The sequence below is a fragment of the Hippopotamus amphibius genome, chromosome 10, assembly GCF_030028045.1.
Source record: "Hippopotamus amphibius kiboko isolate mHipAmp2 chromosome 10, mHipAmp2.hap2, whole genome shotgun sequence".
Lineage (NCBI taxonomy): Eukaryota > Metazoa > Chordata > Mammalia > Artiodactyla > Hippopotamidae > Hippopotamus > Hippopotamus amphibius.
Genome location: NC_080195.1, coordinates 99044381 through 99058453, shown reverse-complemented (window position 1 = coordinate 99058453; position 14073 = coordinate 99044381). Strand labels below are relative to the sequence as shown.

Here is a 14073-nt window from a genome sequence, read left to right as displayed (position 1 = left end):
GCTTTATTTACTGTATTTCATGTTGCCTTTTCAGATTGCTAGGATGTTAGTTCTAGCTGTGACAGTCATTTTATTATCTTGAGATTATATTAAAAGAATTATTTAGGGAGCTATTCTTATTAATTTATATAGCAAACGTGGTGTATGTTCAGCAGTAGTTGGGCCAGACACGATCTGGCATAAGACCATCTCCGTACATAAAAGATGATAAAAGTTGCAGTGTGCTTTTATAATTCTATTCAAGTAAAGTTGGAAAATAATGGCTTGCTTTTATAAACACTATGAAGGAGTGTAGTGTAATAAATTTATCACTGAATAAATTTCTTCTTTACAGTATTCTCCAAATTCCTTTCATGTTTAACGCAAATAAACATCAAAAATAAAACAACATTTTTAGTTGGGTTGCCAGAGAAAACTTAGTAAGAAAGCATGTGTTAATGTGTAGCTGTTAAAATTCTCATCTTGTTGCCTGTTACTACTTCTCTTCGAAATACATGCCTTTTAAACATTATGCTTCTCAAGGTTAATTAGTGTCTTGCTAAATTATTGTAGCTGAAAGTAGGTAACAAGATGCCTTTTTCCTTCTGTTTAACGCCTTTATTTCAGAATGCTTGTTCCTGTGTTTTAAAAATGTCCCTCTAAGAAAATGAGGGCATCTATGGTTTGGAAAAGCACTTATGGCATAGAAGTCATGTGTCAGGTCTCCCAGTTTTTTGTTTGTTTGTTTTTAAACTTTTTATTTGCATATTGAAAAAAATTGTGCATTCCAATAAGTAAAATCATTTGAACAAAAAAAAATGGCACTCTGATTAAACTGCATTTTACAGCCCGCAGGGCACCTTGGACCAGCTTGCTTTTACTCTGGATTTCACTGTCGTCCCACAGGTCTCCCAGTTTAAACCTGCTGTGACTGGGAAAATACTGACCTCCTTTCATAATCACAATCTGTGCCTTTCCAAGTTTTTGATAGCTCCAAGAGCTACCATCCCCCTCTTACAGAATGTTCCACCTGTCAAGGGCTTCAGGTCCCTCCAGGCTTCTGTTTTGCCTTTCTAAAGACATGTGGGGGAGGGGGGGAAGTGGACTTTCTAGGACTAGGAAAGCCACACGTTGTACATCATTCTGTAGACTTCAGATGTCATTCTTAGTGAGTAGAATGAAGGTTTTTTTCAAGTACGCACCGAATAATTCAGTGACCAACAGCTCCAACTAAAGGCATAAAATGTATACCGAATATACTGAAACTTTTCACATACCTCATCCAAATATCTCCCATAATTTTTCTTGATTTGTTTTCAAGGTGTTCTTTGCAGAAGATGTGGGTTCAAACAAAGGTGCAATCATTGGACTCATGGTAGGCGGTGTTGTCATAGCAACAGTGATTGTCATCACCTTGGTGATGCTGAAGAAGAAACAGTACACGTCCATCCATCATGGTGTGGTGGAGGTAGGTAAACATGGCTGCATGCTTGCAAGTGGGAGTTAAAGACTATGAAGGAAATCTTGCTTGGTGTTAGCCCAAGAATCACCCGAGTATTTGAAAAATCAATCCATATTCCTGCTCAAGTTGCAGCTATTTTCTTGTTTCTGGTTTTTATTCATTCCGACATACAACTCCTGTGATCGAGGCATTGGGGATATATGCTGATATCTCAGCTTCTTACAATTTGTTTGAAATATAAAGATAATACTAGCAATGGCTTAAAGATACTGTGATTACCCTCAGACATTTAAAAGAAAAAATAACAGCAGAAGTTACAAATGGAAAAGGAAGTGGAAGGCTGCTTTACAAAAAAAAATTAAGCACATTTATTCTTGATTTTTTTTTTAATCTTAAATAATTTGATTTCTAACTCAAGCCAGGTAATAGTAAGTTCTTTTCAGTAAAGAGTCTTACTTTTAAAGTTTTGCAGAAAATCACATTGTACCAAAAGGCTGAGTGAAATATACAAGGTTAGTCAAGATCTCTAACCTGTTACCCTGCGCTTCCACCTGAAATATCTTAACTTCAGGGTGTTAGTGCAGTGGCACCAGAGGTGGAGGGATGACCCACAAAGTGACAACTACATTTCCCTGAGACTCTCCCAACATCCCAACCTATGAGAAACAGGAGCATGTACAACCCAGAAGTAGTGAGTTACACTGACAAAATACAGAGTGAGCCGCAAGGTTCAAATATGATGCCATAAACCCATGATACACAATATTTTAAAATAAAATTACATGTACAAGTAAGTTCTTTATATGCATTTAAAATGCAGGGTTTTTTGGTGGGGGGGGGGATATGTGTTTTTCAGGGAAGAGGGAAAGTGAATGAATACATCTTGAGAAGTTTAGAATTTTTAGAACTGAAAGAGATCTCAGTGATCTTCTCATTTTATAGATGAGAAAACAGACCCAGACAGATGTAGTGTTCATTCAATGTCAAATTCAGTAGAGCCAAGTTCAGAGTACAGATTTCCCCACATCCTGTCCATTGCTTTTTCCATCAAAGTTCAGATATTTCCAGTGAATTAAACTTCTCACTAACCCCAAGGAAACGTGCTCCAAACCATTCTGATTATAGGAGGGCAGGAACAATTCAAATAAATTAAGTTTTTGGCAAAGCCAGAAACCTCATTTAGTTCAGTGCTTGGAACCTCCAGGCTTCTTGTTTACAGGAGCTGCTGCTGGAAGTTGGTTTTGAGTCTTGTTTTCCATGTCCATCCTAGTGTGGATGTGCTAAAGAGCAGTGAAATGAATGAACACAGGAAACAGGTGGCAAGATGTATGAGAACTGAGTGATTGACAGACACGAGGGTGAGCATGGAAATAAGCGATGACCACGTCATGAAGTGTGGGGCGTTGCTCTTCATAATAGCATTTCTGAGCTTGTGTCCTTGGAAACAGTATAAGATATATTATTTCTTTGTTAGCATCAGTAATCTCATTTCTACTCAAAACAATTTTTTTTCATTTTAATTCCATGTTTGAGGAAAAAAAATTGTTTTCATACTCAAATAATTTAAAAGCTCATTTTAATTTTTTTAATATAATCATATATTTTAATGGCCTTGAACTGATGCATCTACCCAAGAGGCAGTTTCCTTTTTATCAAAGTGTCCCTCTTTGGTGCCAAAGGACAAAGAGCCTATATTGGTTTGCTCAGGCTGCCATAGCAAAGCCACAGACTGGGTGATTTAAACGACAGAAATGTATTTCCTCAGAATTCTGGAGGCTGGAAGTCTGAGATCAGGATGTCGGCAGATTTGGTTTCTCCTGAGGCCTCTCCTTGGGCACATAGGTGGCCTCCCTGTGCCTTTATATCATCCTCGCCTGTGCAGGTCTGTGTCCTAATCTCCTCTTCTTGCAAGGACATCAGTATTAATTGGATAAGGTCTACCCTTAATTTAACCTTAATTATGTCTTTAAAGACCCTCCGAATACAATTATATTGTGAGGTATTAGTATTAGGTCTTTAGCATCAGAATTTGGGGAGGACACAGTTCTGCCCATAACAGAGCCCAGTGATGCTGGGTGGTAAAACAGGGCATCTCGGGCTCTTTGCCATGACTGTACATGAGACTTGCCAGGTACAGATTTCAAAGGACACATTCCCCAGGTCCCACCCCAGACCTAGGGAAACGGATTTTCTAAATAGGAGGCTGGAAATCTGAGTGTAGAAAATTTTCACAGCTGAATCAGACATGCAGTCCGTTTTGAGAATCACTGATGTATACGTAGTGTTAGCTCTCCTGCCTTTTTGTTGTCTAAGCAAACCTTAGAATGGTATCTCTTGTCTCCAAGCTCACTGGTTGCCTTTTAAGCCTTCTTGCAGCTGCCTAGGTTAAATGTTTCTTTTGGGTAGTTAGCAAGAAAAGTCTCCTTGGTTTGGGAATATTAGAGCAGTTGACACTTTAACACGAGTTCTGAAAAAAATTAATTTCTAAGCCGGAAGGCATCTTTGTAGAGAGGACAGTCTTTCAGCCCTTCTCTTGATATTTATTTTGTTAGCTACTTGAGAGCAGCTAGGAACCTCTAGGGTGACTGCTCCATCTCCTTTTGTGTTTCTTTTCTTTATTTCCTCTCACCTCCTCCTTCCTTAAATTAAGGATGTTGTCAAGAGCCTGGAAACCATCCCTTTTTCCCTGGAGAGGCCTTTCTTTCTCTCCGTCCCATAGGTAACCCTTCCTCAAACTCCATGTTGAGCAGTGTTGGGACAGAACCTCATCTAAGGAGCTCGTCACCATCCCTGCCCCCAGGAGGATGACAGTCTAGCTGCGGTGGTCGAACTCGGACACAGAGAGCTGCACCCCAGCCTAGGCACCTAGGCTGCCTCACCTGGCCCGGGTGATGCAGGGTGCTGGGGGAGGTTGAGCATCACTGCTCTCAGGGTCTACACCAAATGAAGGGATCCTCCCACACACATTTCTCTGCCTGTCTTAGCAGGCTCTCGCCCTCACGGACATGGAAATAAGTTTATTGGCAGCTCTGGTTAACCTGCTTCATTAATGAGTAATCTTATTTTACTAAGAACAATAATGAGTAAATGGGTATCTCCCAGATGGATGGGCCTACGTCTGTGAGGACAGTCATACTTCATGCCATCCATGCATGAAGGAGAAATCATGACGAGAAAGCTTTGGTCTCCAGGAAATTGCTCCTTCTTAGAGGGAAAGAATTCTGCAGAAGATCACAGAGATGTGGAAGTGAAAGCAAGCCCAGTACTTTTCATGAATAGAATCGTTACCAGTTGGAAAAGAGCAGCTGCTAGTTCGTGTTTTGAAAAACTAAGCAGTAAATATTGATTTAATGACTTGCTTAGTTGGAAGGCCAGAGATTCAGTCTGTAAGCCATTAGCCACAGTTTCCTAGGGAGATGCCAGTGCTTCATTTGTGCCTCAAGCAGTGACGAGATAGCCCGTTGTTATTCTGTTTCCCAAATGTGCGCACCACCCCTGGTGGCCGAGGATCCCAGTGCCCACTGAATTACCCACCCTTGTCCTGCTGTAATCAGGTTCTCCCAAGCCCACTGACCCCAGGTTCTGTTTAGTAGCACACGGACTTTTTCTACACTGATGTCAGTTGACACCGAATATTTTTAAATATATGTTGAAGTAGTATTTCCACTACTCGTCAACTTTAATAAGAAGGGGGAACACAAATTCTTTTTATTGGAGGACATAAAAAAAATTTTCTTTCACAGATCTGATAACTGAAACACCGGAAGTCTCCCACCCTCTACCCCCAGGCATCTCATGAATGAGCTAAAGAAGAGAGTTGCTTATTTAGCTTTTTATGGAGAGATGGTGTATGACTCTTTCTAAGGAATGTGCTGTCAGATTGGTGACATGATAAACATAGGTTCTTACGGGTCCTTTCTTCTTGGCAAAAAGTCAACTTTTAGTAGAGGTAGCTAAGCAACCAGTAACATCGGGGATGTAGAGCAGCCAGACAGATTGGTCAGGTTAAATGGGAAGTAACAGTAAGAAGAAGCGAGGATTGGGACTTCCCTGGTGATGCAGTGGTTAAGAATCCACCTGCCAGTGCAGGGGACACGGGTTTGATCCCTGCCCCAGGAAGATCCCACATACCACAGAGCAACTAAGCCCGTGTGCCACAACTACTGAGCCTACGCTCTAGAGCCCATGAGCCACCACTGTTGAGCTCATGTGCTGCAACAACTGAAGCCCGTGTGTCCAGAGCCCATGCTCTGCAACAACAGAAGCCACTGCAATGAGAAGCCCGTGCACCGCAACGATGGGTAGCCCCCACTTGCCGCAAATAGAGAAAGCCCGTGTGCGGCAACAAAGACCCAACACAGCGAATAAATAAATAAATAAATTTATTTAAAAAAAAGAAGAAAAAGAAGTGAGGCTGGACTCAAAAGCTGCAGATGGCTGGAGGTGAACAGCAGGAGGAGAAATTGGAAGGTCAAAGGAAAGCATCAGCACAGTGGGGGAGTTCCAGCAGATGCAGGCAGTAAAAAGATGGAAATGTAATTAAGAAACTGAATGTGTATACAGTAGAGCAGAAACCAACACCACGAGGTTACTAGCGGGGAGAAACAGTTAGCTTGAAAAACTAAGCAGTAAATACTGATTTAATGACTTGCTTAGTTGTAAGGCCAGAGATTCAGTTTGTAAGTCATTAGCCATGTGTTGCTGGTGTTTTTGACGTTCTTACACTCTCTGGTTATTTTGCATGTTTAGTTTATCTTATCCTCCATTCTTTGTCCACCTAGATGACCTGAAATGGAAAGTCTTAGGGGCCGGGATTCTGTTGTTGGGCTGTGCGTAAAGAGACACCCATCCACACACATCCTGCTGGTTACCATACATAATAAAATTAAAATACGGTGTCCACTGGTCCTCCTCCAAGGTTAAAGTACCTACACGAGAAATGAGATAGCAGGGGCTGTCTGGAAGTTAAGGAGAGACCCAACTAGAATTTTATGTCTACAGTCTAATGAGTGAGCTATAAATTCCTCTGGATATAGTGAAGGAAGAAATAGCTCCAAAGTGTCAAGTTCAGGGAGAAAGGGGTAGGAAGAGGGCATTAGCCAAAGAGTCATCGCAGGTTCTACTCAAGGTGGTGTTAGGACCAGATGGACGGGGCTCTTTGGACTCAGCTCTCTACCACGTGTACCAGCAGCCGTGGCCTGTGGAAGCCAAGCTGGGGTGCAGCACAGGGGCCCCAGGGCCTCTAACGAAGATGAGACTTCAGATCAGTCCCCGCTCCCATCAAGTCCAGAAAGTCTAGAGAGGGGACGCTCAGAGGTGCTCTGCGGGTGGGTTTTCATCTCAGCAAGTGATAGGTAGTCCTGCCTTGGTGGGGGCGGGAGGGGGATTCTGTCCCCGACTCCATCGTTCTGTGGTTCCTTCCAGCATAAGCAGCACTGGCTCCACCTTCCCCCAGCTCCACTTTAAAGGGAAGTGATATTCAGGCCCTGTGTGCACAGGGTCGTAGTCGGAGGCCTACACCAGTGCTGTAGCTGAGCCGTGAGTGACAGGTGGCTGAGCCCTGCCGGGGAGGAAGGCTGCCGCTTACCTGCTGCTCTTCCTTCAGTGGTAGGTTTATCCATGGGCGTGAGCACACAGTGTTTCGCTTTTAGCTTTCTTGGGGTTAGGGATCAAACGATGCAATCCACGCTCCTTGGGTGCCATGTTGTAAAGCTCATCCCTTGTCCTGAGCCCTCTGAGGCCTGAGGGCCAAGCCGCCCGCTGCAGGACTGGCAAAAACATGAGCTGCTCTCCCAGCAGCAAAGGGTCACGAGGATTAGCAAGTAGAAAAGAGGCCGAGAAAAAACAGGAAAGTGAGCTGCCTGACTCGCACACCAGCCTCTGAGCCTCACATTACTGGCAGGGCTCGCTTAGAGAGTTGGGTTTTGGCCTTTGAAGAGGAGATCAACATTAAATTGCCAAGTGTTCCCCTGCCCTTGCTGAATACAGGTAACTGATGAATGCAGCCTGTGTGAGGGTTGACGTGTCTCCAGGGGGAGATGCGAGTTTAATACTCCAACAATCAAGCAGCGTTATGTTTTCTTCGACACTCAGACACACGGCAGCTTTGTGCTTGATCTCCTCAGCAAGATTCTTTTTTTAATCTCCACATTCTTTGAGATCTCAGTTAAGAGGTGGCAAGGAGCAAAAAAAAAAAAAAGATGCCCAAGTTCGAATGGCATAGGGCTGCAGACAGGCCGTTTCCTGCAAGCAGATTTGGAGGGTGAATGAAATCTCTCGTTACTGGTGCTGATCTTTATTGATGGTGCATTAACTTACAAGTCCATGGCTAATGGCACAATTGCCAATTAAAGCAAGGTGACCTCATTTGTTGACAACAGAACAGATCAAAGGAAGCGAAAGGGACGGGAAACATCAGTGATTATTCCCCCAGGGCCAGCCATGCTGCGCATCTACTCGAGCAGTGTCCTCTGGGTGGGATTTTATGTCTTCCTATTCCAGCTGCCTTGGGATTAGCCAAGGTGATCATTACAACTCAGCACCAGACTGAAAGGCATCAATTGGTCCATGAGGTGGAGTCATACAAAGTAACCTTGGGGGAACCAGATTATTCCAGTTTTACTGAGATATATTGACATATAACATTGTATTAGTTTTAAGTTTGCACCATGATGATTTGATAATATGTATATATTGCGAAATGATTCCCAAAACAAGTTTAGTTAACTATCACTTCACATAATTACAGTTTTTTTTCTTGTTATGAGCACTTTGAAGATCTATTCTCTTAATAACTTTCAAATATACAATACAGTATTGTTAACTATAGCCACCATGCTGTACATAACATCCCCAGAACTTATAACTGGAAGTTTGTGTCTTTTGACCATCTTCACCCATTTCACCAACTCTACAACCACCAACCTGTTCTCTGTATCTATGAGTTCGGATTTTCTTAGATTCCACATATAAGTGAAGTCCTACAGTATTTGTCTTTTTCTCTGACTTATTTTGCTTAGCATTGTGCCCTCAAGGTTCATCCATGTTGTCACAAATGGCAGAATTTCCTTCTTTTTTATTTTATTTTATTTTATTTTATTTTATTATTTTTTTGGGGGGGGTACATCAGGTTCAATCATCTGTTTTTATTTCCTTCTTTTTTATGGCTGAATAATATTCCATCATGTGTGTATCACATTTTCTTTATCCATTCCTCCATTAACTGGCTCTTAGGTTGTATCTGTGTCTTGGCTATTGTAAATAATGTTCCACTGAACATGGGGGTGCATATTATGTTTTCAAGACAGTGATATTATTTCCTTTGAAGACATACTTGGAAGGGGAATTGCTGGATCATTTGGTAGGTCTATGTTTAGTTTACTGAGGACTCTCCGTACTGTTTTCCTTAGTGACTGCAGCAGTCTTTAGGTCTAAATTATTCATTAGCCAGTGTGGTCTGGTCATGGCGTATCAATCGCCCTCCATGCCTAGACCTGGTGTCCCACCACCAACACACCTGCTCTCTGATGTTTTTCCTTCGTTGGGTTCGGGGGGGGAACTGCTTCAGGAGCTGAACGTCACTTTATAGCACTCGGCAGTGGGGAACAAGCCTGCGATACTCTCCTGGAAATGATGTGAGGAGCCCACTCTCATCATGTACAGAATAGAAAACATCCCTTTGAAGGAAAAACCATTTTCTGAACAGCACATCTTACCTTTCCTGTGGAAGACATGTGTCTTCATTCTGATTAAATCTGTGTTGATTCTCTCCATCTTCCAATGGTTTTACAGAAGTTTTAAAACAGTAATAACAGAGACTTCCCTGGTGGCGCAGTTGTCAAGAATCCACCTGCCAGTGCAGGGGCCACGGGTTCAACCCTGGTCCGGGAAGATCCCACATGCCGTGGAGCAACTAACCCCGTGAACCACAACTACTGAGCCCACGCACCGCAACTACTGAAGCCCAAGCGCTTAGAGCCCGAGCTCCGCAACAAGCGAAGCCACCGCAGTGAGAAGCCTGCCCACCGCAAAAAGAGTAGCCCCAGCTCGCCGAAACTAGAGAAGGCCTGCATGCAGCAATGAAGACCCAACACAGCCAATAAATAAATAAATTTAAAATAAGAAAGGACCGAACTGTTTTAAAAAATAAAGCAGTAATAACAAAACTAAGCTTTCATTTATTCAGCATAGGGTTAAGTACGTCCTCTCTTCTGTGGACTCTTTAAGGTATAGCAAATATACTAGAAACCTGAACACCTCCCCCACCCAACACACACGCTGCCCAACCTGCAGAGAGTAAGTGTAGCTCTGTCCTAACAGTGATACTGGGGGAAAAAAACACAGGTTTACAACTGCTGGCCTGATCTTAGAGAGGAACCACCGTATCACAGAGGGGATCTCTTTAAACCTTGAGCTGGACGTACTTTTAGAATCTTAGTGCTCAGTTAAAAATAATAATCTGGAACAGCATGTTCTTTCTGTATTTTTTAATATCTTTTGATATACCTATATCATTATTTTAATTAAAAGAGTCTCTCGCTAACATTAAATTTAGTGAAAACAGGGACAAACTAAAACGTGCAATGAGGAGATATTCAATTGAGGTTTGAGTGTCGCGCCTTCTACTTTGCTGAATCTCTCTCCATAATACTCTTGCGTTTTTTTCTAGCTTAACACCACAGTTTCAAGTAAAACAGCCTATCACAGCAGGCTTTTGTCCTTTTCTGAGCCAACTGGAAGAAAAGAATATTTATTGCCCTAGATGTATCCAGTTACTGTTAAGTTGGGGAAGCAGCCAATGAGCGCACTGCGCAAGTCAAGCCTGCAGGTCAAGGTTTTAAGCGCCACCTAGTGGCTAGGGGGAGCATCTACGTACCTGGTGGGCACAGGCATTCTGCTCTATGTCAAAGTGGGGAAGAAAGAGGAAAAGTTGTGGGGGTTCTGCAGTCTTGGCCAAAAAAAAAAAAAGAGTACGGTGCACCTTATTTTTTTACTGCTTCTCCGTGTGCGCTCTTAGAAGACTGCTTTTTTTTTTTTTAACTCGTTTGCCCTCGTTCTTGCTCCGCAGGTTGACGCTGCTGTGACCCCGGAGGAGCGCCACCTCTCCAAGATGCAGCAGAACGGTTACGAAAACCCAACTTACAAGTTCTTTGAGCAAATGCAGAACTAGACCACCGCCGCAGCAGCCTCTGAAGGTGGACAGCAAAACCATTGCTTCACTACCCATCGGTGTTCATTTAGAGAATAACGTGGAAAGAAACAAACCCTTCTGTTTTATTATTTACTCATTCTTGCCTTTCGACAGCTGTGCTGTAACACAAGTAGATGCCTGAACTTGAATTAATATACAAATCAGTAATGTATTCTCTTCTCTTCGCATTTCGGTCTCTACACTACATTATTAATGGGTTTTGTGTCCTGTAAAGAATTTAGCTGTGTCAAACTAGTGCATGAATAGATTCCCTCCTGATTATTTATCACGTAGCCCCTTAGCCAGTTGTATATTATTCTTGTGGTTTGTGACCCGATTAAGTCCTACTTTGAAATATGCTTTAAGAATCGATGGGGGATGCTTCATGTGAACGTGGGAGTTTAGCTGCTTCTCTTGCCTAAGTATTCTTTTCCTGATCACTATGCATTTTAAAGTTAAACATTTTTATGTATTCCAAATGAGTTAGAGGATTTTTTTCCACAATGGCATTGTACTGTACAGATTGCTGCTTCTGCTATATTTGTGATATAGGAATTATGAGGATACACGTTTATTTCTTTGTGCCTGTTTTATGTGCACACGTTAGGCATTGAGAATTGAAACTTTTTTCATCCATGTATCTTCGGATCTTTGATAAATAAAAGAATCCCTGTTCATTGTAAGCACTTTTACGGGTGGGGGAGGGTGGGGGTGGGAATGTTCTGCTGGCCTCAAATTCCCAAGAGTTCTCCCAAAAAGTTTTCTGCAGGATGATTGTACAGAATCATTGCTTATGACCATGATAGCTTTCTACACTGTATTACATAAATAAATTAAATAAAATGACGCTGGGCAAGAGTTTTCTTTGAAGGATGACTGTGGATGTTAAATATTCAAAGTAATTTTGGGTGGGGGAGAAAGAGGTGGATTCCGTTTCTTTCACCCAGTCTAAAACACTTTATTTATGATACCAAAAAAATGAATAAAGTAATAAAAGTGGAAGGGACAAAATCAGGGAATGGGGAAGGGAAGCCTGGACAAACCCTTTGAGATTTGTCTTCAATTTGTATAAAGTGGTGTTTCATGTAAATAAACACATTATTGGAGGAGAGCCATTGTGCTGGTGTGAATGATTCCATGGTAACAACCTTCTGATCCTTGAGTCATCGGAAGACTGCTGAGAACATTCTAATGCTGGGCGTCCACACCTGTTGCATCTTAGCTGTAAGTCCGAGCAGGAAATTGGGGTCAACAGGCATCTCCCAGTGCTAGTAAAATACTTCATAGAGCTAATTCAATTTTTACTTGGTCCAAACTATTTTGCTGCCATATCTTGGCCCTCAAGTTTGTCCCTGTCTTAGTCCATTCAGGCTACTATAATAAGGTTATTAGCTGCTGGGTAGCTTATAAACAACAGAAATTTATTTCTCACAGTTCTGGAGGCTGGAAGTCTGAGATCAGGGTGCCAGCATGGTCAGGTGACGGGCCTCTTCCAGGTCGCAGACTTCTTGTGTCCTCACATGGTGGAGGGGGCTAGGACCTCTCTGGAGCCTCTTTTATGAGGACATTAATCCCATTTATGAGGACTCCACCCTCATGACCTAATCACCTCCCAAAGGCCCACCTCCTAATGCCGTCACATTGGGTATTAGGATTTCACTGTAAAGTTTGGGGGGACACAAACATAGAGACAGATGGTAACAGTCCCAAATAAACATGAAAAGTTCTAGGGAAATAAAAGTTAAGATCAGCTGAGGGGCTTCCCTGGTGGCTCAGTGGTTAAGAATCCATCTGCCAATGCAGGGGACACAGATTCGATCCTTGGTCCGGGAAGATCCCATATGCCACGGAGCGGCTAAGCCCTTGCACCACAACTACTGAGCCTGTGCTCTAGAGCCCATGAGCCACAACTACTGAGGCCACGCACCACAACGACTGAAGCCCACGAACCTAGAGCCCATGCTCCACAACAAGAGAAGCCCACATACTGCAATCAAAAGTAGCCCTCACTCGCTGCAATTAGAGAAAGCCCGTGTGCAGCAACGAAGACCCAACGCAGCCAAAAAAAGTTAAGATAGTTGATAGTTACAGATAAAGTAGGATTTCTCAACTCTGGCACTGTTGATATTCTGTAAGGAGTAATTCCTTCTTTTGGACATTGTAAGATGTTTAGCAGCATCCCTGGTCTCCACCCACTTCATGCCAGGAGTGCTCCTCAGGTATGATCATCAAAAATGTCTCCAGACATGGGACTTCCCTGGTGGCACAGTGGTTAAGAATCCACCTGCCACTGCAGGGGACACAGGTTCTATCCCTGGTCTGGGAAGATCCCACATGCCGCAGAGCAACTAAGCCCATGCGCCGCAGCTACTGAGCCCACACACCACAACTACTGAAGCCCATGTGCCTAGAGCCCATGCTCTGTGAAAAGACACATCTCCACAAAGAGAATCCCATGCACCTCAACAAAGACTAGCCCCTGCTCGCCTCAACTAGAGAAAGCCTGTGTGCAGCAATGAAGACCAAACAGCGAATAAATAAGTAAATGGAAAAAGATATATTCAAAAAAATGTCTCCAGACATTGCCAGATGTCTCTTATAAGGGGAAAAATCATCCCCATTTGAGAACCTCTGCTCTACATCTATTTTAAAACAATATCATGTGTATTGTACATGATCTTAAATTGGAGAAGCCTAGGCAATTGCTCTTCCAAAGGTCTGAGAACATGTTGACTCTGGTGTATTTGCTGTGCTGTGCTTGATAACATGAGAACATGAGAACCAGCCAGCACCTTTCAGCCTTAAATGACAGTCTTTTAAACACTAAGCACAGAAAATTAACCAAAATCGTTTCATCATGTCACTATGCAATATGAACAGGTCCAATTAAAACTCATCTGACTGTGTCCTGTTTTCAGGAGAACAAAATACCCATCTCCCTCTTGCTGTTCATGGCAATTAGACATGACTGCTATATGAAGATGCTGAACTTAATGATGTATAAGCTTACATGTTTAAGCAACATGTATAAGTTTACATGTATAAGCAACAGTTCCATTTTGCTTGACCCAAAGAGAGGTAGCTAATGGGGGGAATTAGTCCAAATATAACAGTAATGAAATGACAGTAACAAAATGAAACCAAACTTTCTCAAACGTATAGGATGTACTCCCAAGTCAGCCTTTAATACCAGTAGCTGCAAGCTTTAGCATTGATCATTTCAGAGCTAATGAAAAAAAGCTCTGTGTGTGTGTGCGTGTGTGTGTGTATGTAATCACATATACAATTATGGATGAAAAGAATAATGCCTTGCAATCTTATTCTCAAATTACAGTATAATGGGAATATTCTCCAGATGGTCCAGGGATTAATCAATAGGTAATTTATACAAAACTAAAGTGTTAGAAATGAAAATATAATAGTAGCTGCCTGGGCCAAACTT

At 42.5% G+C, this 14073-nt stretch overlaps 1 protein-coding gene across 6 annotated transcripts in view; it reads left to right on the top strand.

Annotated features, from left to right (window-relative positions):
* Positions 1–11477, top strand: part of APP (amyloid beta precursor protein) — a 272596-nt gene extending 261119 nt beyond the window's left edge. For all 6 annotated transcript variants that reach the window (XM_057696995.1, XM_057696997.1, XM_057696998.1 and 3 more), the window contains 2 exons: positions 1301–1447; positions 10509–11477. In XM_057696995.1, the coding sequence (XP_057552978.1) occupies positions 1301–1447; positions 10509–10610 (249 nt within the window). In that variant the 3' untranslated portion in view covers positions 10611–11477. The remainder of the gene's footprint in view (positions 1–1300; positions 1448–10508) is intronic.
* The last annotated feature ends 2596 nt before the right edge of the window (positions 11478–14073 follow it).